The sequence below is a fragment of the Carettochelys insculpta genome, chromosome 27, assembly GCF_033958435.1.
Source record: "Carettochelys insculpta isolate YL-2023 chromosome 27, ASM3395843v1, whole genome shotgun sequence".
In the NCBI taxonomy this organism is placed as follows: domain Eukaryota; kingdom Metazoa; phylum Chordata; order Testudines; family Carettochelyidae; genus Carettochelys; species Carettochelys insculpta.
The window spans coordinates 10,687,268-10,713,049 of record NC_134163.1 but is presented as its reverse complement, the minus strand read 5'-3'; the positions used below and the strand labels follow the sequence as shown (position 1 = coordinate 10,713,049).

At 39.3% G+C, this 25,782-nt stretch overlaps 1 protein-coding gene across 3 annotated transcripts; it reads left to right on the top strand.

The window, feature by feature from the left end:
• The first annotated feature begins 143 nt into the window (after nucleotides 1-143).
• On the top strand, nucleotides 144-25,292 carry LOC142002200 (scaffold attachment factor B2-like). 3 transcript variants are annotated; one of them, XM_074978093.1, is made up of 21 exons: nucleotides 144-488; nucleotides 2,427-2,514; nucleotides 4,766-4,830; nucleotides 4,918-5,124; nucleotides 6,312-6,374; nucleotides 7,271-7,298; nucleotides 8,198-8,696; nucleotides 9,112-9,158; nucleotides 10,790-10,890; nucleotides 13,048-13,197; nucleotides 13,293-13,393; nucleotides 14,444-14,589; nucleotides 15,853-15,944; nucleotides 16,515-16,651; nucleotides 19,008-19,301; nucleotides 21,533-21,670; nucleotides 22,607-22,646; nucleotides 23,490-23,611; nucleotides 24,373-24,485; nucleotides 24,650-24,716; nucleotides 24,942-25,292. In XM_074978093.1, exons 1-21 carry the CDS (start codon nucleotides 300-302, stop codon nucleotides 25,066-25,068), a joined length of 2,814 nt encoding a protein of 937 aa, XP_074834194.1. In that variant the 5' UTR covers nucleotides 144-299; the 3' UTR covers nucleotides 25,069-25,292. The 3 variants fall into 3 exon arrangements, with proteins under 3 accessions (XP_074834194.1, XP_074834193.1, XP_074834195.1); XM_074978092.1 differs by having other exon boundaries at nucleotides 4,918-5,196; XM_074978094.1 differs by lacking the exon at nucleotides 4,918-5,124 and having other exon boundaries at nucleotides 146-488.
• The last annotated feature ends 490 nt before the right edge of the window (nucleotides 25,293-25,782 follow it).

Below are 25,782 nucleotides of genomic sequence, written 5' to 3'. Positions count from 1 at the left end.
GTAGAACTTGCAGGCCATCAGTGTGCGTGGTGACTGCGCATGCGGATGATTGCAGCCCTGAAGCGGCTCCAGCGCATGCGCCTGGTTCTGAGGCGTTTCACTCAACGAAGGCTGTGGCGCTTGCGCGCATCCCTCAGGCCCGCTAGTCTCCCCGGAGTGCGCCTGCGCCGCGGCCTGTGTGCGTGTGCGCGCCTGTCTCGCTCGGCTTCGTCCCCACCATTTTGTGCTGGGAGCGCGGCTCTTCTGCCCACTTTAGTCTGCTTCCGTCCCGCGCGCGTGAGAGCCGGAACAGCGGCGTCATGACGGAGAGTCAGTCAGCGACCGGGCTGGGGGACTTTGCGCCCTTAGGCGGGGTGGCGCCTTCCGGCTCGGAGCCCGAGACCCGGCGGCTGAGCGAACTGCGGGTGATCGACCTGAGGGCAGAGCTCAAGCGGCGCAACCTGGACAGCGGCGGCAACAAGAGCGTCCTGATGGAGCGGCTCCGGAAGGTGAGGAAGGCAGACGGCGCGCGCTGAGTGGGGTGGGGGAGGGGGGGGATTTTGAGGGCTGAAGCGGCGCACGCTGTCCCAGGCCCGGGCGAGACACGGTTGAGAAAATGGCGCCAAGCACAGGGCAAGAGGCGTCATGTGACACGCCACCCCCCCGCCCCCTGGGCACGGCGCCACCGTCCCCTGCGGCGTTCTGGAACGTCACGCGCTTCTCACTCCTTCGCCTGAGGGCACGTGTTCTAGTTATTCCCATGACAGGTGGTAACCTCCTAGCCGTGGGATACGTACCCTCTTATCGTGCACGGGGCACCTGCAGGTTTTAGGCCGCTGGGGGCCCTTGTCCATTTCTCTCCCCTTAGTCAGGATGGTTGTGCAGTGTGTATTGCAGACACTGGCTGATCTAAGCTTAGACGGTGGGAGCTGGGTGTGCAGCATGGCGTGCTGTAGTGGGGGTGCTGTGGCATCACTGCCAGAAGCCCCTGTCCATTTAAAACTGAGACACGCTCATTAATTTGCTCACGTGGGGCAATGGGAAGGTTACCTGTTGATCACAGTCCAGAAGGTGTCACAGATGTTGCTCTTTTCCTGATGTCTCAGTGTTTTACTATTTCACTTTCATTGGGTCCCACTTGTATTCCATATCATATGAATCTTTTTGCACATAAGATCTGATGGGAAGCTGTTTAATCTTGCAAGGTTGAAGGCTAAGTCTAAGGTGCGGGGAGTCCTCATTAGAGATATGCTGCTCACAGATGATGCTGCTGTAATGACACACATAGAAGGCCAGCTTCAAAAATTGTTGGATCAGTTCTCCAAAGCATGCAAGGACTTTGGGCTTACCATCAGCCTAGAGAAGACAAACGTACTTGGTCAGGATGTTGCTGAACCTCCATCAATCAGCATTGACAATTACATGCTTGAGGTTGTCTAGGAGTTTACTTACCTTAGGGTCCACCATCACTGACACCCTGTCGCTGGAAACTGAGCTAAACAGGAGAACTGGAAAAGCAGCCATAACGCTGTTTAGACTTAGCAAGAGAGTGTGGAACAACAACAAGCTGTACACTCACACCAAAATGCAAGTCAACAGAACCTGCATCCTCAGCACCCTCCTCTATGGCAGCGAGTCTTGGACCTTGTACGCCCATCAGGAAAAGAGGCTGAATGTCTTCCACTTGCGCTGCCTCAGGCGCATTCTTGAGATATCATGGAAGGACAGAGTGCCCAACAACGCCGTCCTCGAGCAAGCTGGAATTCCAGCCATGCATACCCTCCTCAGGCAGTGGCAGCTCTGCTGGCTTGGCCACGTCCACAGGATGAATGATGGAAGGATCCCAAAAGACGCCCTGTATGGCAAGCTAGCCTCTGGCAAAAGACCTCCAGGACGCCCCCAGTTGTGCTACAAAGACATCTGTAAGAGGGACTTCAGGTAGACATCGACCCAGATAGTTGGGAAGAGCTGTCAGATAACTGCAGCAGCTGGAAGCAGGAACTACACAAGGGCCTTCAGAAGGGCGAGATGAAGAGCAGACAGCTGGCAGAGGCAAAGCGAGCCCGTAGAAAGGACAGCAAGGACCTGCCAGACACCCACTACATATGCAGCAGATGTAGCAAGGACTGTCACTCACGTGTGGGCCTTCACAGTCACAGTCAACACTGCAAATGACAATCTTAAATGGAGTTATGAAGGGCGTGATCCATAGTATACGCAGACTGAAGGATGCCTAGGATAGGATGAATCGCTGTTCATTTGAGAGAAGTAGATTTTAGTCATGAAAACTCATGACACAATTAATTTTTTTTAGTCTCTAGGGTGTCATAGGGTTGCTTGTTGTTTGTCAGACTGGCTTTGTTGATTTTTAGAATTTTGCTTATTTTAGTGCCCTGGAGCAATAGTACATTGTGAATAAATAGTGGTTTTATATTTGTTTCCAATAGGCAATTGAGGATGAAGGGGGAAACCCTGATGAAATTCCAATGGTGCCAGAAATAACCATCAAGAAAACACCAAAGAGAAGCAGCAAAGGTACAAAATAATTGAGAGGGGGTTTTCTCTTGGATCTTGCACCTACAAAGCAGAAACTAACTTTTCTATCTTCTTTTCTTTCCCTGCTTATGTTTTGGAATGTATTTGTATCTTAATTTGACAGTGTGAGTGAATTTATAGAGTTTCTGAAATTGTGATTTGAGTATTTTGTTGAGTCAGACAAGAACACCATCCAATCAAATGTACAGTTTAGGCTAGGGGTGTGCAGCCTGTGGCTCTGGAGCTGCAAGTGGCTTTGTAAGGACTTCACGTGGCTTTTTAAGGATAACTTCATGGGTCCTGACACTATCATTGCAAAGTAAAAAAACAAACCTCCCTGATTATTTTCGATGAACAGTGGGTATCCTTCAGTAAATATGTATCACATTACAAATTGTTGCATGGGTTACAAAGAAGTACAAGTATGGGAGGGGTAGCCGTGTTAGTCTGGATCTGTAACAGCAACGAAGGGTCCTGTGCCACCTTATAGACTAACAGAAAAGTTTTGAGCATCAGCTTTCGTGAGCACAGACTCACTTCATCAGATGTACATCAGAAGTACAGTTTGAAGTTACTTATTAAGGACCACCTCGTATTCGAGTCTGCTGCGGCTCTTGAATTAAGTTTTCACTGGATTAAAAAAAATTGGCCCTTCTTGCAGGTTTGGTTGCTGACCCCTGGTTTAGCCCAGTTCAGCTCACTCTCACTTTCAACAGCTTGTTTTACTGATCCACTTCCATAGTTTCAGACAATCATTGGTATGCTACAAAGTCTATCATTAGTGACTTACACATTTTGTTAAATATTAATCACAGAAATTCTGAAGGGGGTGGGTGTTGCAACCACATAAATAACAAATTAAAGGTAGTAGGTCTTTAGTACTAGAATTGTGCGCAACAGGGGTTTTTAAAAACTTGTAATTGATTTTAAATGCCTCATAAAAAATGGTTTAAAGCTTTCCAGTGTGTTAGACAGAGAGTTAGTGGTGATGCGCAAATGCTCATCTAATAGTATATGCCTGTCTCAGACCAATGCTTTTAGTCACTTAACGTTTGTGGATTATGTTAGCTAGTAAATTACTTTAGATCATGTTTCTCTATCTGGAAAATACATAAAATATGGTGTAAACATTTCACTATGTTACAAGGTTTAAAATGTTCAATCTGAGGTGTTTCTATTTGTAGAAGGGCTATTTCAGTGTCCGAAAGAAATTTAACAATTGCCATGGCACTGCACCCCGGGTCCCCTCCCCCTGCAGCCTGGCATCGCCTCCCAAGCCAGGCGCTCTTCCCCACCAGCCAGGCACCCTTCCCCACCAGCCAGGCACCTTCCCTCCCCATGCAGAAAGTGCCAGTGTCTCTCTGGAGCCCTGCCACCCTGTGGCCCCAAGTGAGCCTCAGGAGAAGCTGCCTCCATGTGGTGGGGCACAGGCAGAAAGCACTTCACCACAGTGCAACATTGTGGCGTCCAGTTCAACACAGGTGGCGAACGGACCACGCATTGGATGCTGCAGTTCTGAAATCTTTGGTTTTTTTATAATGTGCTTGTATTTTGGAAGGAAACACACACACACCTATAACTGTGTGACAAATTATTGGGTTTTGGTCTGTATTCCCTGTTGATCTGAGCCAGAAGTGAAGTGTATTGTTGCAGTAATGAGTGTTACCTCTAATATTATGGTTCAAGCTGCTGAATGAATTTCCAATGTAGGAAGATTTATAGACAAATTATATTAAAATTTAGAAAAGAGAAATGGTCTTTGAAATAAATATTTAAATATTAACATCATGTAGAGAAAAATAATCTAAGTATCACAGGGGTAGCCGTTTTATCAGTATCTGCAAAAACAACAAGAAGTTCTGTGGCACCATACAAACTTAACAGATATTTTGGAGCATAAATTTTTTGTGGGTGAACACCTGCTTCATCAGATACATCGAGATGTTAGAAGCCACTAAAGCTTACATTTCAAATTATTTGTTAGTCTATAAGGTGCCACAGGACTACTTGTTTTTGCAAATAATCTAAGGGTACTTCTAATTTAGACTTGTACAACTTACATTTTGTTGAATATTCAGAGTGTTCATTGTAATTTACAGAAATGTGGTGGTTAGGGTTTTAAAACTGTCCAAAATAAGATAAACCATGTAGCTTTTCTATAAAAATGGATTTTATACCTCATTCTGGGAAGATACATAGTCTAAAATAGCAATTTGTGAGTTCATCATTCTAATATTCATAATGTTACCAGGGCGTAGACTAGAAGAAGAGGGAGTTGAAGATAATGGACTAGAGGAAGATTCTGGAGATGGGCAGGTATGTGAAACCACATTTGAGGTGAAAAATAGTAGTGCTGCATTCAAGTCACAATGACTATTATATATACTTTTTTTCTTTTTACAGGAGGATATTGAAGCAAGTTTGGATAACTTGCAGGATATTGACATGATGGATATTAGTGTGTTAGATGAAGCTGAAATAGATAATGGCAGTGCTGTAGATTGCGGAGAGGATTACAATGCTGATAATATTCTTGACTCACTGTCTGATAGTAAAGAAAATGCTGATGCAGAAATGAAAGAACTTCCAGATCAACCTACAGAATATGCTGTAGGTAACTTGGAGGCATCTCCACAGTTTTCAGAAATTAAAGAAGAATCAAGAGAAATACCAGTAGTGATGGTATGGATCTCTTACATGTGTGAAATCAAATTTTTTTTTCAAATTAAATAGTGCACCATTATTTAAATAATAGCAGAAATAATTTGGGGATCTAAATTTTGTGTCCATTTTTCTGTTTGTGACAATAGCATTCTTGATTTTAAAACATGTTTAGGTTTTGTTTGCATGCATCATATTGCTACTCACAGTAGTAGTAATCTAGAAAGCATCATTTTTATTAAATTGTTTGAATGCTCAATTTTGCCTTCATTTTACATTCCCGTTTTCTCTTTTTGCATTGTTTTAGAGGGCAGTGAGGTATCAAAATGCTTTAATTGATTGACTTCATAGTTGCATAATATGTTGCATTTGGACTGAGTCAGTGTACTTAAATTGTTTTGCCTAGCTTTGGGGCTCTCAGTCAGACATTTGGAATGCTTTCATGCTGGCTTTCTGTGGTTATCATCTAATAATGGACCGCCATTCCAGCTTTGTCTGTGGTTGAAGATAAACTTTACTATGAGTCTTCAAGTTAATACTCACTTGAAACGTACAGTGGAGCAATGAAAGATAGTATTCTCTAGCCTCAACAGGAACTTCTGAATTGCATTGTGCAACCTGGGTTATGGGGTTATGTTTTTGCTTTACTTCAGGAACAGCAGAAATAACCAAAAAATAGTGTTTTTTTTCTTTTGTCAAGGGAAAACTCATGAGAACTGAGATTTTTCCAGGTAGTATTTAAGTAGATCAACTCATTCTTTAGAAAAATTGACTTTCTTGCTTTGTTTTTTTTCTGTGAAAGGAAAATGAGAGAAGTGTCTATATAGAATTTTCTGTTAACATTGAATGGCTTTTTTAAAATAAGATCAGACTTAAAGTAGGCAGGCAGAGCCTGGAGACAAAAGAGAGAGCCCATCGCCTTTGTTTTTCTTTTTTAATCCAGTTATCTGTAACCATTTTTCATCTCCGCTGCTTTGTTGAATGCTAGAAATACTTGTCTAATAGCAGTTATCAGGAAAAAAAATCAGATAAAATATTTTGCCAACTTCACAATTTCTCATTCAGGTTTCATTATCGATAAAGATGTGATGACTCTTCTGTATAGAGTGATGTATTTTTGTTTCTTATTCTTTTAGGCAGAAAGTGAGGATGTTGGAAACATTTTAGATATTACTTCATCTGATATAACTGTAGCAAAGGTAAATTCTTTTTCCTTAAATTTTATGTCAGTAATGACACATGCTGTATACATATATATCTTTTAAAACTCTTTTTCTTGGGGGAAAAATACAAATACTTAACATTTTTAGATCCAGAAAACATTGAATTTTTTCTGTAATTTGCTATTATCCATAGTAACAAAATTATGTGCTTTTCCTATGTGGTATTTGTCTGGTGATTGGAAGAGTTAAGACTTTTTATACTCTGTTCAAAAATAATTTACTGTCAAAAGGTTTATGTACTTATAAATGTACACATGTTTGTATATGTTAAATTTTCTAATGTTCATTACTTCCATAATTGGGTGTGATACAAATTAACGGAAACACAATGCCTGGTTTTCAGAAGCCTTTGAAGATCCACAGCTCCTGTTGACTTCAGTGGGAGTTGTTGGTGACTTGTACTTTGGCAAATCAAATTAGTAGTAGTTGCATGGTGGTATGAAAATGCCATTAGGCAAAGGTATTTATAAAACTGCTGATTTGTTTGCCTGTATTTTAAAGGCACTAGAGTGAATGGGTCAGTGTACTTCAGCTAATTAATATTGGTTATTTTTATTTTCTTTTGTCACCCATCCTTTGTATGGTATCAGTGGCTTAGTACTGTGTACATGCTCTGAATGTCCATAAAAACAGTTTTTTGTATTTGTATTTAACCTGTGGAAATTATAAACTACTTTTAAAATCTTACCAAAAATGATTTGTTTTAAAATCTAAAGTTTTCATTTTCCTTAACTTTTCAAAGTTGATAAAAGTTAATAAAACTTACAGGGATTTTTTTTCCTCCATATTCTCTTTTGTAAATAATTTAGCCAAGGTCAGCATATTTACATAAAATGATGTTTTGTAATATGTATATATGTTTTTCCTTATAGGAAATTGAAGAATTACCTTTGGATCCAGGTACTGTTTGGGGGGAAGAAAATAAAAAGCTATGATTTGAAATGGTATCACTCTTGCACCAAATTCCTCTTGTAACCATGTGTTTTATTTAATTGCATTACTATAGTGTGCATCATTCTAATGGTGCACAGTCCAGATCATTCAAGGATCATAGAGATTGGAAACCCAGTCATATCACCAGATCTGTGACAGTGTTATCTTTGAGAAATACGTTCAGTGTGATGAAGTGGTTGTTTAAAACCTCTTGAAGTAAATGTGTGTTAATTAATCTAAGCCTTAAAACTTGAAGGTTCTGCACGTAAAACAGATCTTGTGATATCACATGGTACATTAACGCTGTAATTTTGAGTGAAGGAGTGCAGGTAGTGTGTAGGTGGGAACTAAAAGAGTGCCTGGATTTCAGAAGAAGGAAGACAGAGTTTCTTCATGGAAATTTCATACAGATATTGTTCACTTTTCTGGACTGCAAACATGCTTATGCACCATCAGAAGATGTTCCGGTTTTCATGTTGGACTTTTCTGCTAAAAGAATTTCACAGGAATTTCAGAATTGAACTGCCAAAGAATTGATGCAGTCAGTTAAGCATCTTGGACTTTGGAAGCTAACTTAGGAAGAACCTAGAATGCAACTTGAAGAAAACTGTCAAGGAACAGACAGAAGGTTTTGTGTTAAGTTTTGGGCTTTTTCTTCCATGTAGCTTTCAGGCTTTAATATAATAGCTTGTTAGACTGCAGATAGTTTAGAACATTGAATATTGTGTACATCAGGGTTTTCCAATCTCTGTAGCTTAGAACTTCTCTTGGTGTTAGTGTGGCAGCCATGCCAGTTCCACATTTGTGATTGCTTTATTTCCCTGGTGATTAAATCTTGTGCCATTCTATTCCTGTTAAATCCATAGAAAATGAGAAAATACTCGACATTTTGGGGGAAACTTGTAAATCTGAACCACTTAAAGAAGAAACTTCCGAAGTGGAGCAGCCATATACAGAAGAAGCAAGTGACTCCGTGGCAGGCAAAAAGCTAGCAGAGGAAGAGGACACTCTTGCAGCCAGTCAGTCGGAGGAAGATGCTTTAGATTGGGACAGCAAGTCAGCACAAGTTCTTTCAAGGAAGGAAGCAAAGCATTTAGTTGTAGCAAAAGGGGAGACAAATGAACAGACACTAGATGAAGAGAAAATGGACTCTGAATCTTTAGTAATAGAAAACATAAGTGATCAGAGTAGCAAACCATCACAAGGTCTGGAAGCCTCTAGTGGGGAAACAGCGGATAAAGATGCAGGTCTTGAAACCAAAGATAGTACAGAAGATGTCAAGAAAACAGAAGAGAAAGCTAATTCAGAAGAATCATCTGCTACTAAAGAGTCCTCTACCAATGAGGGCGGTGATCAGAAAAAGAGGTTTGTTTTTTCTCAGTTTTAGACCAGATGCTATCTTTTTCATTGGTCATTAAGTGATGCAAATAGGCTGTTTCCTTCAATTGGCCAGCAAGACTGATGAAATTGTAGTCTATTCCTAAAGAATCTTTTATTTCTTCTTGTTCAATTTTTAACCGATGGTTTGATTTCCTTCCTTTCCTCAACCTTTCAAAGGTTGTTTTCTTAAATTCTTTCTAATGTTTATCGTCTGGCAAACAGAAGTAATTGTCTGTTTAAACATCTGACTTCCCACATTATCAGATATGAAAATGTTTACAAAGGTGTCCTTTATTTCGCAACTAATTTTCTGGTAGGTATTGAATTTTAGCATACACAATTAAGAGATCTATTCACATTTTGTTTTTCTTGCTTGAATAACACATTCTTTTGTCTTTAGCTGTGTTGAGGATACAGATACAAAGATGATCGCAAAAGATGAGAAAGGTATGATGTAAAATTGATACTGAATTGGAAAAATGTTGTAATGCATTGTTTAGGTCTGAATCTGCAAACATTTAAGCATATGCTTAATGTATACTAGTGTCCTATTGAAATCATTGTGACTACTTACAGTAGTAAAATTAAGTTCACATGTAAGCATTCAGAAGGACAGGGTTAGGGTTAGACCCTAACCATAAAAATGGTTAGACCCTGATCATAAAAAGTTCCTTCCTGTTTTCAGTATAACTTCTAGCATTTTCTAATCAGGATTGTCCATGCAGTGAATTTTTAAGCTTTAAAGTAATTGAGGTTAGCTTTTAGATTATGGCAAACATTGGTTCTATTTCAAGTTACTAACACAGGATGGTACAGGTTGGAACTCTCTCATTTGGCAACATCCGTAATCTGGCATGATTTTAGTTAGTTGTATGACCGCTTATCATGGGTGTAGCCAAGTTTCCCATAGTCCCATAAAGTTTGTTTCTAGCTGCTAGTCCTGGTTCTCAGTGTTCTGTTATTTAGCTGTAATTTACCAGATGAGCCCACTAACCAGTGAACATGTTGGTAATGCTGCTAAACAATATTGACCTCCTGTGATTCAGTAAATCCCCCTGTCTGGCACTGATCAGGTCTTGAGGGTGCCAGATTAGGGAGGGTCAACCTATATTTTCCATTTTGATTTAATGTAATTTTGTAAAAAATAGTTGATTATTGGTTAACACAAAGGCAAAATTTATGGAAATTTTATGTAAATGCTTCATGATCAGATTTGTAAAGTTTTGGCATTCTTCAGATAACTTCTGCTCCAAAGGAAGTCTAGTAGAAGCAGGCTAATTAGATGCACATTTCTTATACTTTCATTATTCTTTATGTCAAAACAAATAGGCTGTCTCTATGCTTGCATTCCTCTTTCAAAAGGCATGCAAATGAGGGAAATCAAAAATGCAAATGAGGTGCAGATTTACATATCTGGCACTTCATTTGCATATTATTTCAAAATAGCTGTTTGTTTCTGTTTATGGGTAGAAGGATTCTTTTGAAGATGGGGTTTACTTTCGAAAGAGCAGTGTCTACACTGGTTTTCTTCTTTTGAAATAAGCTATTTTGAAATAAGAATATGCAAATGAGGTGCCATATATGTAAATCTGCACCTCCTTTGCATTTTCGATTTCCCTCATTTGCATGCCTCTTTGAAAGAGGAATGCAAGTGTAGACACAGCCATAATGTTTCAGATTGCAAAAGTAAAACTTAATATATTTAAAAGTGCTTGCCATTTTAAAAATTGAAAACAGAAAATAGTCTGAGGGGTAGCCATAGCTCTGTTTTGAATGAGCTTTCAGGGATAAGATCCACTGATGAAATAGGTCTTACTCACCAAAGCTCACTACCTCATAAAATTGTTAGTCTTTTAAGGTGCTACAGGGCTGCTTGATTTTTGCACAATAGCAGAGCTTTTCACAGAATGGGAAGAAAAGAAATGGCTACACGACAGTGCTAGGACATCAGGATGTACCAACAATTTCTCTAATTTTAATATTAAAAATATCCTGTGATGAAAACAATGGAGTTTCTAGAACAATAGCTTTTCACTGTGCTGTTTTTGTGATATAGTAGTGATTTTGTTTTGAACCAGGTCGTACAAGCAGCAGTTCTGGTAGAAATTTGTGGGTCAGTGGACTTTCTTCCTCTACTAGAGCTACAGACTTGAAGAACCTTTTCAGCAAATATGGAAAGGTATGTACCTTTACATAGTGCTTTTAAATTAAGTATATATTTTTGTATAATAGCTTACATTTAAAGGGTGACTTAAAATATAGCTGTAGTTAACATAATCATGAATGGCATGTTGGAATAAATTGTCTTGTCTGCTTTTGCAAAACCTTAAGAGAGAAAATGGGATTGAACAGGCTAAACTGCTAAAACATAGTTTTGCCAGTTATTGAGGGACAGGTTTCCAAAGTTCGAGGCAATGGGAACTGGGTTCTTTACTGTCTTTTACGCCTTTTGAAACCTCCCGCAAGAGTACAGTCTTCTGTTGACATTCTCAGAAATGTACAATGAAGTATTGTAATGGTTGCCCAGCTAGACACGTCTACAGAAAGTGTCCAGGAGATGTAGCATGCCTGTACAGATGAATACAGGAGTTTCCAGGGATCTCCCACCCTCCACTTCATAGTCACTACTTCACCTCCCGGTTATCCGACTGGAAGTTAATGCTGTCTCACATGGTATTGACTTAGCTGGTTAACCCTTCCACATTTGCTACTATGAGAAATCCAGTTATCCAGAAATCCAGACAGCAATGTTTCTTCTGGAGCTTGTGTAAGTAAGGGAGGAATCTGGAACAGCAGGTAGCCACTTCTGATGGCACTCCCAACCAAAAAATAACCAGGATACTCTCTGAGATGCATGTTGACTGAGTGTATTGCTTAGAGAGATGAATTTTTCACATCTCTCAGTGACATAGTTGGTTGACTTAACTTTTCAGTTGAGACCCAACCCTAAGTCACTGAGGCTTTTCAGGCTCAAGTCATTCATCTCTTCAGTAAAGGTCATCTCTGAATGCTTATAAATGTTCCAGTGAAAGTCATAGTTATTGCAAATTTATTTTGAGATATATCTAAATGCTGTATTACGTAATGGGATTGAATAAATTGGTTATGTTCATGTGGAGATTTATGCTTCTCAATTTTTATATAATTTAAAGTACATTAACCATGTCATACTAATAATGGTGTTAATAAGACAGTGCAACAATTCTGTTTAGTGCTGCAGAGTGTTAATTTGTAGCTGTCACATCACACTATATAAATGGAGTTCGTGTTTATATGCACACTACTATAGCAGCACTGAGTTTTTTTGTATTCATTTTGACATTGTCAGGATGGAAGCTCCAGAAGAGGAGTGCTTATTTCAGCAATTCTGAAATCTGCTCTAGAATTTTAAACTCTGGTCTTTTCGGCAACATTGCCGCAGCCATGGGCATGTAGGGAAATACTATTAGTATTAGTATTTCACTTTGCTAAGTATTTCTCAGCACAACATTTTTAGAATACTACTGGCCAAATTGGGTATACCCCTGTCCCAAAATGTAACCTTGACATCCTCAAAATGTGGATAACTGAACTCAGATGGTTTCTTAGAAGTGCTGGAAGCTTTTTGGGGTAGGGGCTGTGTTTTTGTTCTATCTGTACAGCACTTAGCACATTTGGAGACATGGGCCAAGCGTGGGGTTTCTAGATGTTACAGTGATACAAATAATAACTAATGGAAAAAGATGTTTGAGTGGAATGGTGCCAAACCAAAGTTCCTGGCACATAGCTGGCATTTTATTCTGTGTACTAAGTACATTGTATCAATGAAGTGGTTCTCTGTATCTGGAGTTCTTTAAATCATGATTTGAGGACTTCAGTAACTCAGCCAGAGATTAGGGTTGTATTACAAGAATGAGTGGGCTCTGTGTGTGGTCTGCAACATGCCAGAAGTCAAATTAGAATAATCGTGATTCTCTTCTGACTGTGAAGTTTGAGTCTAAATATATAAGACTGTATGATTGAAAATGTTGCCAAAACAGTAATTAAAAATACTATTTCTTAAAGGTGCATGAGTGTGGGGGGTGGTTTCAGAGGGGTATTTAAAGAGTGGGGTCCCAGTAAGAGGGAGGGCCAGAGCTGACAAGGTCTAGACAACTCTGGCCCTCCCTCTTACTGGGACCCCACTCTTTAAATACCCCTCTGAAACCACTCCCCCACTCATGCATCTGATGAAGTGGGTCTTTGCCCATGAAAGCTTATGCTCCAGAATATCTGTTAGTCTGTAAGGTGCCACAAGACTTTTTGTTGTTCTCAAAGCTACAGACTAACACGGCTACCTCTCTGATGTTTCTTAAAGGTGGTTGGTGCAAAAGTGGTGACTAATGCTCGCAGTCCAGGGGCTCGCTGTTATGGTTTCGTTACAATGTCAACCTCTGACGAAGCCACCAAATGTATTGGTCACCTCCACAGAACAGAGTTACATGGGAAAATGATCTCTGTAGAAAAAGTAAGTGGTAATTTTCCAAGATGGACAACATCATAGGAGTGCATGTGTTATCTCAGATGTGTAATTGATTACATTTTTGATATATACAATTCCAGGCAAAGAATGAACCAGCTGGGAAAAAACCATCAGACAAAAAAGAGGGTGAAGTGAGGAAGGAAAGAGACAGACACCATTCTACAGATTCCAAGTCTGAAAAGTAAAGCTTTTGTTACAAAAGAACTATTTGAAAGACGTATCTGTGAATGATAAAAAGTTTAATGGAATTTAGTTTTATTGGTATTTTTAAAGTACCCAAACATACTGTTTCATGCTGCACCTGAATTACTGATTGATCTCAAGGAAGAATATACATTTTTATTGCATTGCAAATCTTGCTTCCTGGGGTGCTGTGTTTTGTCACCTCAGGACCATGAAATTGAAATATCAAGAGGTTGTAGACAGAAATTACTTCCTTTGAAAGTTCATAGATAGAAAAGCTTGCATAAAGGGGTGTCTTCAGTTCAGTACTTCCATTTACTTTTAAGGCTTCAGAACTGTCCTGTCACCCTGGTGCAAACATTTCTGACTTAAACTGGGATGCTGTAGGAAGCTGCGGAGAATATATGTTGAATTCATGAGACAAATAAGCTGACCAAGAATCCTCAATGGCAATAAATCATTGCGTAATGTTTTTTCTTCCATATTAGCTTAGTTATTGGTAGGCAAATGTTTTGGGCCCTATATGGGTATCTCCTGTTCAAGTTCATTCTCATGTAAACCCAGATAGACGCCATTTTCATTGTGATTGTTTGTGTCATGTATTTTGTCTTTATCAATGAAATATTGAAGTGCCTCTTTGTAATATTAATGCGCACCTGCGTCAGCACTCTGATTTTAAACATCTTCCTTTTGTTTAGGCAGCTTCATTTCTTAAAAGATTGTTGGAATGGCTCACAAGATGTTTGCTAAAATTTATTTTCAATGGGGCATGATTATTTGAGGGAAGTTTTATTTCACAGTATTCTTATATGCGACATTCTATATTACATTTACTTCACAATATTCCGATTGCTTATTTGACTCTCTTACTTGAACTACGTTTTATGGCACAGCTATGTGCCCAAAGCTTTTGTTCTACTCCAGTCCATATAGATATCCATGCTTAAGTGACAAAGTGGAGATTCATTATGGATGGAATTATTAACAATTTGGAAAACTTCTGTTAATATTCCAAAGGATCACCATTAAAGCCTCAATTTATTTATAGGGCTGTCAGTATTAAAAAGGATGAGAAAACAGATAAAAAAGATGATACTAAGAAAACCGAGAGAGATGGAAGAGATGAGAAAGAAGGAAAAGAGAGAGATGAACAGAAAACTTCATCCTCCAGTCGCTCTAGGACTAGCAAATCAGGTAATGTAAATTACTCAGTAGATAGCTGTTGCAGATGTGGTACATGTGTACAACTAAGTGACAAAAGATAGATGTTCCAGATGAATTAGATTATTATGCCATATCCGTTCCCTGTGCTTTAAAAAAGAGTACAAATAGGGAAAAGTTTGAGAATTGCTGAGTCTTGGGAATTTAAATCTGTAATCCAAATTATTGTGACAATTTAGTGTTCTTCAGAATACTTTAAATTTGATTACATTGTAGATAAAAGCTTTTATCTGTTTTTCAAGGTTTTTTAAATTCAGAATCAAGTATGTTTATACATTGTAAGAAAACTTGTATAGCATTAGGTACATTTTAATATGAAGACCCAGTTAATTTAAGGAAATCTTTATTATTTTACTTAAGTTATTGCAATTTAGAATGAATATTTATTACTAGAAGATTTTCCCGATATTGCCCAGATCCCTGATGTAATTTTTGGGTTTTTTTTTGGAAGATAAAATGAGAATGTACATGTTTCTTTTATGTAATTGCTCTGAGGTTGGGTGTGGGATGATGCGTTCAGTATTCAGACTGACCCAGGTAGAGAGGACTACCCTAATCCTCTATCACCACAGCAGTTAGAAGTCAGGAGACAAGCACCTCACCAGGGCTACCACAGCTCCAGTGGGCACAGCTGGGGGAGGGGTACATGTACCCCAGCTGGGGCAGGTCCAGGTTCATTTGCTCTGTGTGCTCCCTAGCCAGAATGAGGAATTCGGCAAACTTTCAACCGAGCAGCAGCAATTTGATTTAGGGTATATTGGGTTTATATTTATAAAACTGCAAAGTATATGGAGAAAATATATATTTGACTTTTTGCATCTTTTTGTTGTTTGTGAAAGTCTTGCTTCTGGTATCATTGAGCAGGCAGCAGATTTAGTTTTTGTGATCTGTATAGAATGTGGTGCAGTTCATGGAGTGTTCTTTGAATGAGAATCATAGTTTTGTGTCATGAAAAAACTGCATTTTAAGGTGAAAGAGTGGACTTAAATTTACTATTTTAAATCTTAGTCCTCTTGAGATAAGTTTTCCAAAGTTTAACAAAAGTAAGCATTTTGAAATATTCCCATTTTCTTTCATAGAAATGTCATATAAAGGTTAAAAAATAATTTCCAGTGTCTCAATTCAAAAAATTCTATAAGCATGGTTCCGCCATTGTATTTATAAACCAAGATACAGCAGGTTGTTCTTACCACAATTTAAATTATATTAATTTTTGTCTTTTTCTGGTACATTTAGGAAGTCGAGGAATTGAAAGGACAGTAATAATGGATAAATCCAAAGGAGAACCAGTTATTAGTGTGAAAACATCTACTACATCAAAAGAGAGAGTAAGTAGAATTTCAGTAAAAAATTATCCCATAACATACAGTTAAACAAACTTTCCCTGTACCCCAGCAGAATATTTGACTTGCATTTTGAAAACTGTAGTTGCTCTTTATAAATAAGGAGATTTGTCTAGTAACACGATACTACAGTGGTAAATGCTTATTTTTTTGTTAACACTTTCTTCACTGCTACTATAGGCAGAATTGCACATATTTAATGTAACAAGGCCACTAAGACATCATGCTGCCCCAGATGTGTAGTATGGGGAGCAATGTCTGTCACTACACCTTTAAAATGGTACGTTCGGGGTTGTACTGGAAACAAAACCAACTACCAGACTCTCCTCTTGCCTACCCCATCCCCTGAAAACAAAACAAATGCAGCCAAATTATTGGTATTTCTCATGGCTTTTTTCTTTATTAGTTCATGTGAAAAGTGCCAACAATTATTTGTCCCTCCGCTAAGGACTGGGGGATAATATGGGTTGTTTTTGTTGGCATTTGTCTTATCTGGTTGCTGGAAATGTAATTCAAGCACTGATATTGTGTTTCATGTGTTTTGATTAAACACAGAGCTCTAAGAGCCAGGATCGCAAGTCAGAGAGCAAGGAGAAACAAGATATTTTGTCATTTGATAAAATAAAAGAACAACGAGAGCGTGAACGGCAGAGACAGAGAGAACGAGAAATCAGAGAAACGGAGAGACGCCGGTGAGCTCAGGATCTTCATTACCCTGAGTATCAGAGTATCAGGAGTCATACCCACCCAACTGAGCTCCAACTATAACTGCACCCTGACCGACAGACCAACACCGCCCCACCTATCAAGCATTACTTTCCCAGTACCCAGATCCTGTGCTGAACCCTGCCTATTTTTATCTGGACTCCTCTGCAGACTCCACTTCTCCCTGCACTCAGTTAGCCCCTGTGCATCCATATCTGCACAGCACCTAGATCCCCATTGAGAGTAATCCCGCCCATTGGCTGTGTCTACACTACAAAAATAACTTTGAAGTTGCTTACTTTGAAGTACAACTTGGAAGCTGAGTGTCTACACACACCCTACTTCAAAATTAAACTTCAAAGTAGGGCACTACTCCATTCCCAGGAATAGAGGAGGGACTTCGAAGTTGGGCTCCCTACTTCGAAGATAGCTTCAAACTAAGGGAAAAATGTTTGTAGACTCTCTGCTGGCTATTTCGATGTAGTGCCTAACTTTGAAGTTAGTTCCTAGTGTAGACGCACCCATTATGTATGAGGAGCAGTTGGGCCAGAAGCAGCTTCCCTTTCTGGCCAAACCCAGTGCATCCAGACACCCATCCAGAATTCCCACCAAGCGTCACCAGCTGCAGAAAATGCTTTTTCCTCCCCCTCAAATGGTGCAGAGCTTTCTGCAACTCAGGAGGGAGGTTTCTGAGGATTGATCTGACCCAGTCCCAGTGTTCTGTGCAGAGGGAGGAAGAACTCTATCTCTGGAAATGAGCAGGATCTGAATGGTGGTGGGAGGGAGGATTGATTCTGCACATGTATAGTGGTGCAGAATTCCCACAGGAGTAAATTATGATGTCACTAACTAATTGAACTGTTAATTCAAACGATTCATATTTAGTTTGTTCTTATCCTGGGTTGCCTGCAGAAACACTGACTTCTTACAGTTTTGTGGTTCATAATGGCCTAGTGTCCAGTTTAACTAGCAAGGCGTAAGGGTGCTATATTGTGTATTTACTGTGTTCTGAATAACTTACTGTCCCTAATGCATCAATAAGAATCATCTTGTATAGTGGAGAGAAATTAAATATTCCTGCATCACTAACAGGGCAAAACTGGAATGTTTTATATCACTTTTTATTTAAATTGTCATAGAATATGACCTAAGGTCATTTATCGTGCTTGGAAAATCTCTGCATTTATGTAGTAACAAGAGATCATTACCCAGTGATGGTATCCTATGTTGTGAAAATGACAGTTTAGTATTGGAGCTGACACTTCATTCATTGTTATATTCAGCTTCAAAGAAATCCTGTAGCACTGTAAAGACTAACAAAGTAATTTATTAGGTGATGAGCTTTCATGGGACAGACCCACTTCTTCAGATCTGGAAAATTCTCAGCAAGTGGGTCTGTCCCACAAAAATTCATCACCTAGTCTGTGTCTACACTTACCAAAAACTTCAGAATGACCATGCTAATAGCCAGATTGAAGAATACTAATGAGGCGCTGAAATGCATATTCAGCACCTCATTAGCATGTCGCCAGCTGCAGCACTTTGAAATTGCCACGTTTCGCGCCCGTGCAGCTCGGCTGTACAGGGGTCCTTTTTGAAAGGGCCCCACCAACAGCGAAATCCCCTTATTCCTATGAGCTCATAATGAGGCGCTGAATATGCATTTCAGTGCCTCATTAGTATTCTTTTATCTGGCCATTAATATGACCATTTCGAAGTGAGTGTTGACGTAGCCCTAATGGATTATTTTGTTAGTCCTTAAAGTGCTATGAGACTACTTTTTTGTTTTGTGAAGATACAGACTAATATGGCTACCTCTGTGACTATTCAAAGTTTAGTCTCCTGTATCTTTCTCTGTTGTTCTGGGTTTATAGTTTTTTTTCCTAGTGCTATTTATTGCATGAGCAATGAAGAGACACTGCCTGGATTCTGCATTAAAGCTTTTGAATTTAAGTAGAATCTTTGTTATTCAGTAGTACTCAAGTATTTTTCAAATTTTGCATTTAACTTTCACGCTGAAGGGAAAGCAAAATTACTTTGCCCCTTCTGTAAGGCCATTGCATGCCTGCTGACTTTTTTTCCAGAAGTGTGTAAACAGGGACATAGAACTCATCACCTTATGGAAAAGCATTTTCAAAACTGGGAAGGGGGTGTCATCACTGTAACATTCTTGCTTCTCATCTTTTTGTATATAATGTTTTTAACTATTTTAATTGTTATTGATTTTTGCTTAGTGGAAATACTCAGCTGGGTTGTGGGAGAAGATCCCGGAAGCCTTCAGAATTTCACTTGAAGGCGTAGCATGCTTTTTAAAACAAACACATCTCTACTTCCCTTTTTCAGAGAAAGAGAACGACGAGAGCGAGAGCAGCGTCTTCAAGCCATTCATGAACGGGATGAAAGACAGAGGCTTCAGAGAGAGCGTGACCGACTTGAATTTCAAAGGCAGCGGCTTGACAGAGAGCGTTTGGAGAGGGAGAGGCTGGAGAGAGAGAGGATGCACATAGAACAAGAAAGAAGGAGGGAACAGGAGCGCATACAGCGAGAAAGAGAAGAACTGCGTCGTCAGCAAGAACAGTTGCGCTATGAGCAAGAACGGCGGTCTGCAGTTAGAAGACCTTATGACACTGATGGAAGGTAAGTGATTGAAGCGAGATTCCAACTTGTAGTGTGTGTTTTATGGCAGGAAGCTTAAGGCCATAATCAGTAACTACAATTAGTATGAAGTCTTATTAGAACATATGCTAAAGTCCTGGGCACCACTACTGTTTCTAACTGGGTTTGTTTATTTTATTCTGGTTAATTTAATGTTTTTAAATAATCGCAATCAGCAAAATGCACAAATGTGTATTAACAAGCTCAAAAAGCAGTAAGTGCACTTTCTAAATAGACTGCAAAATAAAATGCCATAAACAGCCATAGTAAATGATGTATTTAATACTTCTCGAAGGCATCTGTTACAACGGGGTGTTCAGCTATGCAGATTAAAATTACATCCATGATTCTTGATGAAAATGAACTCTCTCATCTCTCCCCATTCTATGATGCAGCTTTTTATCTACTTCTACCTGTAGAATGGTGGGAATATCTTCCCCATTGGCAGTGAAGCTGCTCTTCTTTAGAAAGTTCATCAAATAAATTCGCAGTAGCCTCATGGTTTTGTATTTGAATTTCAGTGGATACACAAGCTGCCAATTCCTACCCCTGAAGTGCTGCAGTTTTTCCAACAGCAGGGAGGCCTGCTTGTGTTTTTCTTCTTGGGGGCGGGGGGGCGTTGACAGGCTGATCCCATCCTGGTGTTGGAGGCAGTAGGTCATATGGAGTCTGGTGAGTTAAGGTGCTTGGTAGTTGGGATTGAGGGCGTCTCACCAAATGGCTCTATGCAGCCTACCAGGGGTTGGACCTTTCTTTTTTGTGTGCCCAGCTCTGGCCCAGGCTGCTTGCCATTGCTTGTGATAGGCCGGGAGTATGCCAAGCATTAACTCTGCCTCTCATCAGGAGCCACTCCATCAGTCCTTCCCCAAGCCCCCAGCAGGCCTGAAGGAAGTTATAATGCAGTTGAAAGTGCGTGAAGGGCCCTGGATCAGGGTGAGAACAGAATCCATCCCTCATTTCACTCTCCCCTGCCAGTGCAGGATACTTTACAACCCAGCCTCCAAGTGGATGGTCCCATTCTGTGCTCCTTGCCAGTTAGTACTGTGGTATCTCCCTGGGCCTGGTGGCAGCAGCTGCATGGCAGGCTGAGTTGGGTCTCCTGAAATGTTGAGCATTGTCAGTTCTGCCCCTTTTCATTGCTGGATTCCCATGTCATGAACAGCTGAGTCCTCTACCACTGCCTCTCACCTATAGGAAAAATCATGGTATTGGGCTAATTTTCATTTGTGTGGTTTTTGAGATCTTGGTTTACATAGTGCCTTATTTAAAGTCAAGAAACATCTTAATCAGTTGTATCTTTTTCAACATGATTGTCTGACTTTCTGTGGCAAATACAATAAAGTTCAGTTCACATAGCTAGATGAATACTCAGTGCGTTTGAATTACACCTTTTGTTCTCAAGATTTTAAAGCATGAGTTAATACAATAGAGTCTGATGGTGATTCCAAATTAGTTCTTAATCAGGTATCCCAAGCAATTTTGATATTTGACAATCCAGCTGCACACAGCTTTACAAATGATGATAATGCTCTAAAATGTGTCTCATTTGCTAGATATCAGTTTATCTTTCCTCAGTGTCTGTCTGCCTGGGAAGGTTGTAGGCTGATAGAGGAATATCACACTGAAATGCCTGAATTTTGAGTGTTTTGAAAGCTGATTCATGCGTATTTTTTATGATAATACCTGAAATCTGGGGACAAATTCAGCTGTGGTTTAACTCTGTTGAAGAGCTGGGGGATTATACCGGGGTCAGTTTTGCCCTGAGTTCATACTCTGGAGTCCAATTTTACTGCAGAAATAAAAAAATGACTCATTGGAAGCCGTTCTGTGATGTACATAATACGACATGACAGCACTCATTTATTTCTTTGACTCCTGTGGAAATTAGACTCTCAAGGGAAATTACATGAGGAACTGTAGAAATTGTGGACCTGAATCATAAAACACAAATGTCAGAAGGATTAAATAGTCTTTCTATGCTCACTTCAACATATGCTGAGATTAAAGAGTGTGTGGTATTAATGCAATTAACTTCTGTTCTGAAACTGAAATGAGAAGTCAGTTTTGCACTTCAGGGATTTTAATTATATCAAAAGTATAACTATTGACTGTTCAGCTTAACACACAGGTTGCTTTAAGTGAAACTTCATTTAGACAGAGGAAGATGGATAAATTATTGCTTCATATTGAATTAAATGTTCACTTTCTTGCAGGCGAGATGACTCCTATTGGCCAGAGGCAAAGCGAATGGCAATGGATGATAGATACCATTCTGATTTTAGTCGCCAAGATCGCTACCATGATTTTGATCATAGGGATCGTGGCCGTTACCAAGATCATCCTGTGGATAGGTTAGTGAGTTTTTTCTTCCCTTGTATTGACTGAAATTAAGACAAAATATTTAATATCTTATCAGATATACTAATTGCTTGTAAAATACTACTAAAAAGGAGTATTAGAACTTGTGTGTTCTTATGGCTATATGTATATCTGCATTTTGCAAGCTTGTATATGTTACTTATGAAAATATTGTCAGAGTTGAAAAAAAATTATTTGCTAGTATGCATCTGAAAAACCATAGTGGACTTGTAAGGCATGAAAATAAGCGCTACAAAGAAATCCACTTTCTGTACTATTCCACGAAACGTGTGGAAATCCAGAACATCGCACCTGATTGCTAGCTCCTTGGCACAAGAATAATGGAAATGCCTTTTCTTTTTTCTTTCCTCTTCATTTTTTAAACTGTTGAAGATTGATAGAAGGCTCCTTACTGGCTGTTCTATACTTTGTATACCTTCCCTCCCTGCCCCATCCCAAAGACTGCACAGGGGAAGGGGATGTTACTTTCCAGGTATTCCTGTCAGTGAGATGTGTGAGTATTTTAAACTGCAGTTGACAGAGGACTTTTTTGCGGGATCTGTGCCACTGTGATTATTTCTCCAGCTCTGTGTGTTGGTGTTATTTTTAGTATTGTTTTTTGGTCCCAAACCTTTCTTCCTGTTAGATCTGATACAGAGCTGCTGCCTTAGGTGCTTTGGCACACTAGTGAAACTGCCTCTGCGTTGCATTGACACACACAATTTTAGTGCCCTGTTATGTGTTTGTTTTGGTAAAACAGTTTCTCAAATCCTATTATATTTCTAATAAAGGAAGTTTTATCACTCCCATGCTTTAGAGTGTAACACATACCAAATTGGAAACTCCAGTATGATTTAACCAGAAGATATATCCATTGTTACTGACTTTTTCTTTTACTCTGCCCTCCCCATTCCCCACTTACCCTGCAGAAGAGACATTTCAAGGGCAGTGGTAGATCGAGATGGACAGGTAGGTTAAGTATAAATTTTTGCTTCATAAAAGTGTGCATTTAGAATAGTGCCTTTCATTTGGAAGGATCCCAGGGTGCATAGGGTTTTTGTCACATGCTGCTTAAATGCAGCTGCCACTGGCATGAAATGCAACAGCTGTTCAATAAACAACCAGTTTCCCACACTGAATGTGCAATGGACAGATCAGTTGGTAACTATGGTAGTTGTCGTGTATTCGGAAAAACATGTTTAAATGATTGAAGTTGCCACATGGATTCTCTTTTTGGGGCTAGTTAGTGAAAAGGAAGCGTTCTGGTTATTGGCTTTACATGTGTTATTGGTAATTGTAACATAGGCAAGACAGTTATCCTGGCACTCCATCCATGAACAACAAATTCATTGCCTGTAATATTGGAAAATGCAAAAGGTACAATAACACACAGGGCAAATATAACCATTTAACACATCCCACCTTTTTAAAAAGACTGGGGAGGGAGAGGTTGGATTGGTGCACTGGAAATCTAAGAATTCTGTTGAAACTTAGTGGAAGACTTGAACTAAGAATAGTTAATGTAAATTTATTTGATCCCGAGGAGAAGAACTGAAGCAAAGACAAACCATTAAAGCAGTTGTTTTCCACAGAATTATTAATAATGCACAATTTTAGAGTAGTTTGAAAGTTATTTGAAGGAAAAATACTGCTTCACAAGCTCATATGAGTAGGTAATCAAAGAGGGGTTATATAGAAACTTGCTGTCACCAGTGCTTTATTAATTTGTTCGATTGTGGTACTGGCTAAATTCAGTTGACTGGCCTTTACCAATTTGAGAGTCAGATTACAGCATTACTGTATATTTTTCAGCATTATCCGGATGAGCGCCATGGAGGACCAGAACGTCACTCGCGGGACTCGCGGGATAGTTGGGGTGGCTATGGGTCTGACAGAAGAATGAGTGAAGGGAGAGGGATACCTCCACAGTCTCGGTTAGTATGTGTAAATGAGGACAGTCATTCACCAGTGCTCAGTGTTCATGTCCTTTGAAACTTCAGATGAACTTTCTGAAGGATCATGGTGAGAATCAGTTTTACAAGTGCAAATCATCTGTCCAGATAGTTTCACTGAGGGTCTGTTTTCTCCTGGATGTGTCGTGATCTTACACATAGCTCTTATTTGTATCAAGAGAATAGAGCCCTGTAGTAAGTAAAGAGTCGCTGTACCATTCTGCCAGTGTTGTCATGATTCTTTTGTAAGGGGTAAGATCCAGTTCTTTCACTCATGCTCCAGAAATCCTCTGAAAACGGAATAATTTAGTGGTCTGGATTTGAGATGGTATTAATAGAAAGCAAGCTAGAATCTTGGTAGAAAACCTGACATGGGACTATTCTGAAACCCCAGCTGTTTCTTTTAAAGCCAGCCAGCCAGACTTTGCTTTAATTATTCTATTTAAAATGTTCTTTCCCGAAGTGATGTTACACCATAACTCATGTCATTAAGTATTGGGTGTTGCACTGTGTTGTGATATTAACTGATTATAGAACATTAGGAAAATTCAGTTTCCTGCAATGTTAAGAAGATTGTTCAACGTGTTACTAATTTGCTTTTATCTGCTGTAAATAGTGGATTTGCATAGTTATAGCTTGGTAAATGATTTAATAAGTTTATGTATTGGATATTGCATGTGGTTCACCTTTAAACTATCAAAGTGATAAAGGACACACCTAGAAGATGTTTTTCTTTTTTTAAGAGATGGACGTGACTGGGGAGAACATGGTCGAAAGTTAGAGGGGCATCAAGATCGTTCATGGCAGGGCAGTGTGGATGGAGAAATAATGGGACGGGATCATGAGAGATGGCAAGGTACACTTGCTGCTTAACAGTTTTTAGTGCATTACTGGTGTGGAACTTTTAGTGGTAGTTAAAACTTATTGAGCACTACAAAGAAAGCAAGCAAAATTCTGTGAACAAAGTATTGCTTTTTTAAAAAATTGGTCCATTTAAATACTTTTCTATTTATTATATAGGTGGTGATAGAAGCATAGCTGGTCAGTCAGGACCAGGTCATGTGATAAACCGAAGTGGAATGTCAGGGTAAGAAACTTTGTCAAAGATTTTTGGTCCTTTTCCTCTAAATAGCATGTGTGAATGCTGTAATGGAATTAGGTCAGAAAGATTTTCCATTATTTTATATGGTACATTTTGTTTCAAGAATAAAAATCATTTAAAAATATAAATAATACAAAATCACAGCACTGTTTCAAATTCAAACTTGCAGTGAAGATTAAAATGTTTTAAAAAGTTTGACTTTGTTCCTAGGCGTGGGGGCTTCATGCAGAGTGGAAACCAGACTCAGATCATACAGACTAGTGGAGTGCAAGGAGCATTTGCAGACCAGGACAGAGCAAACAGACCCAATGATCCCCGCTTCACTCGCCGCTACTGACAGTTTTAACTTTTCCTCAATGCAAGATGGTGACAGTGGTGAATTCTGTTACCTAGAGTCACCTTGAATTTATGTAATTAAAAATCTGCTGCCATATTGTAACTCTGTGTGAACTCATTTGTTTTGTTTTTTTTTTAAATAAATGTGTTCTTGTTCAAACACCACTCACGTTTCTGTTAATGAAACATTCCATTTTTCATAAATAAAATTAGTTTACAAGCTAACGCTCTTCTTTGTTTTTGTGCTCTTTGGCCATTCTTTCTTACAATACAGGTATTAAAAATGTGAATTTACTTAAACCTCCAATGCAAAATAACTATTCCTCTGAAAGAACAAGTAAACTGTGTGTGTTGTGTATGCCTGAGAGAGCTATGTACTGGTTCAGTACACTATGGCTCCTGTAAGTGAAGTGAATAACAATTTCTGCTCTTGTAAAAGTACTCGGATACCTTTAGCCACAAGTAGGCAGGCATATTCTTTTATTTCATCTGAAAGATGGCTCACAATGTTCTCTAACCAGGGTATGTGTTTGCTTGCTGATGTATGCACAGCTCTTTTGGAATCTTTGGGAGTGGCATACGTATATAAGGGGCATTGAAACCTGGAGACTTACATGAATTGAATATGTGACTTTGGGTTTTATTGGACATGTCTGAGTCAGAGGCCAAGTCTACACTATGTCAAAAAAATCACAAAATCGATTTAAGACAATTT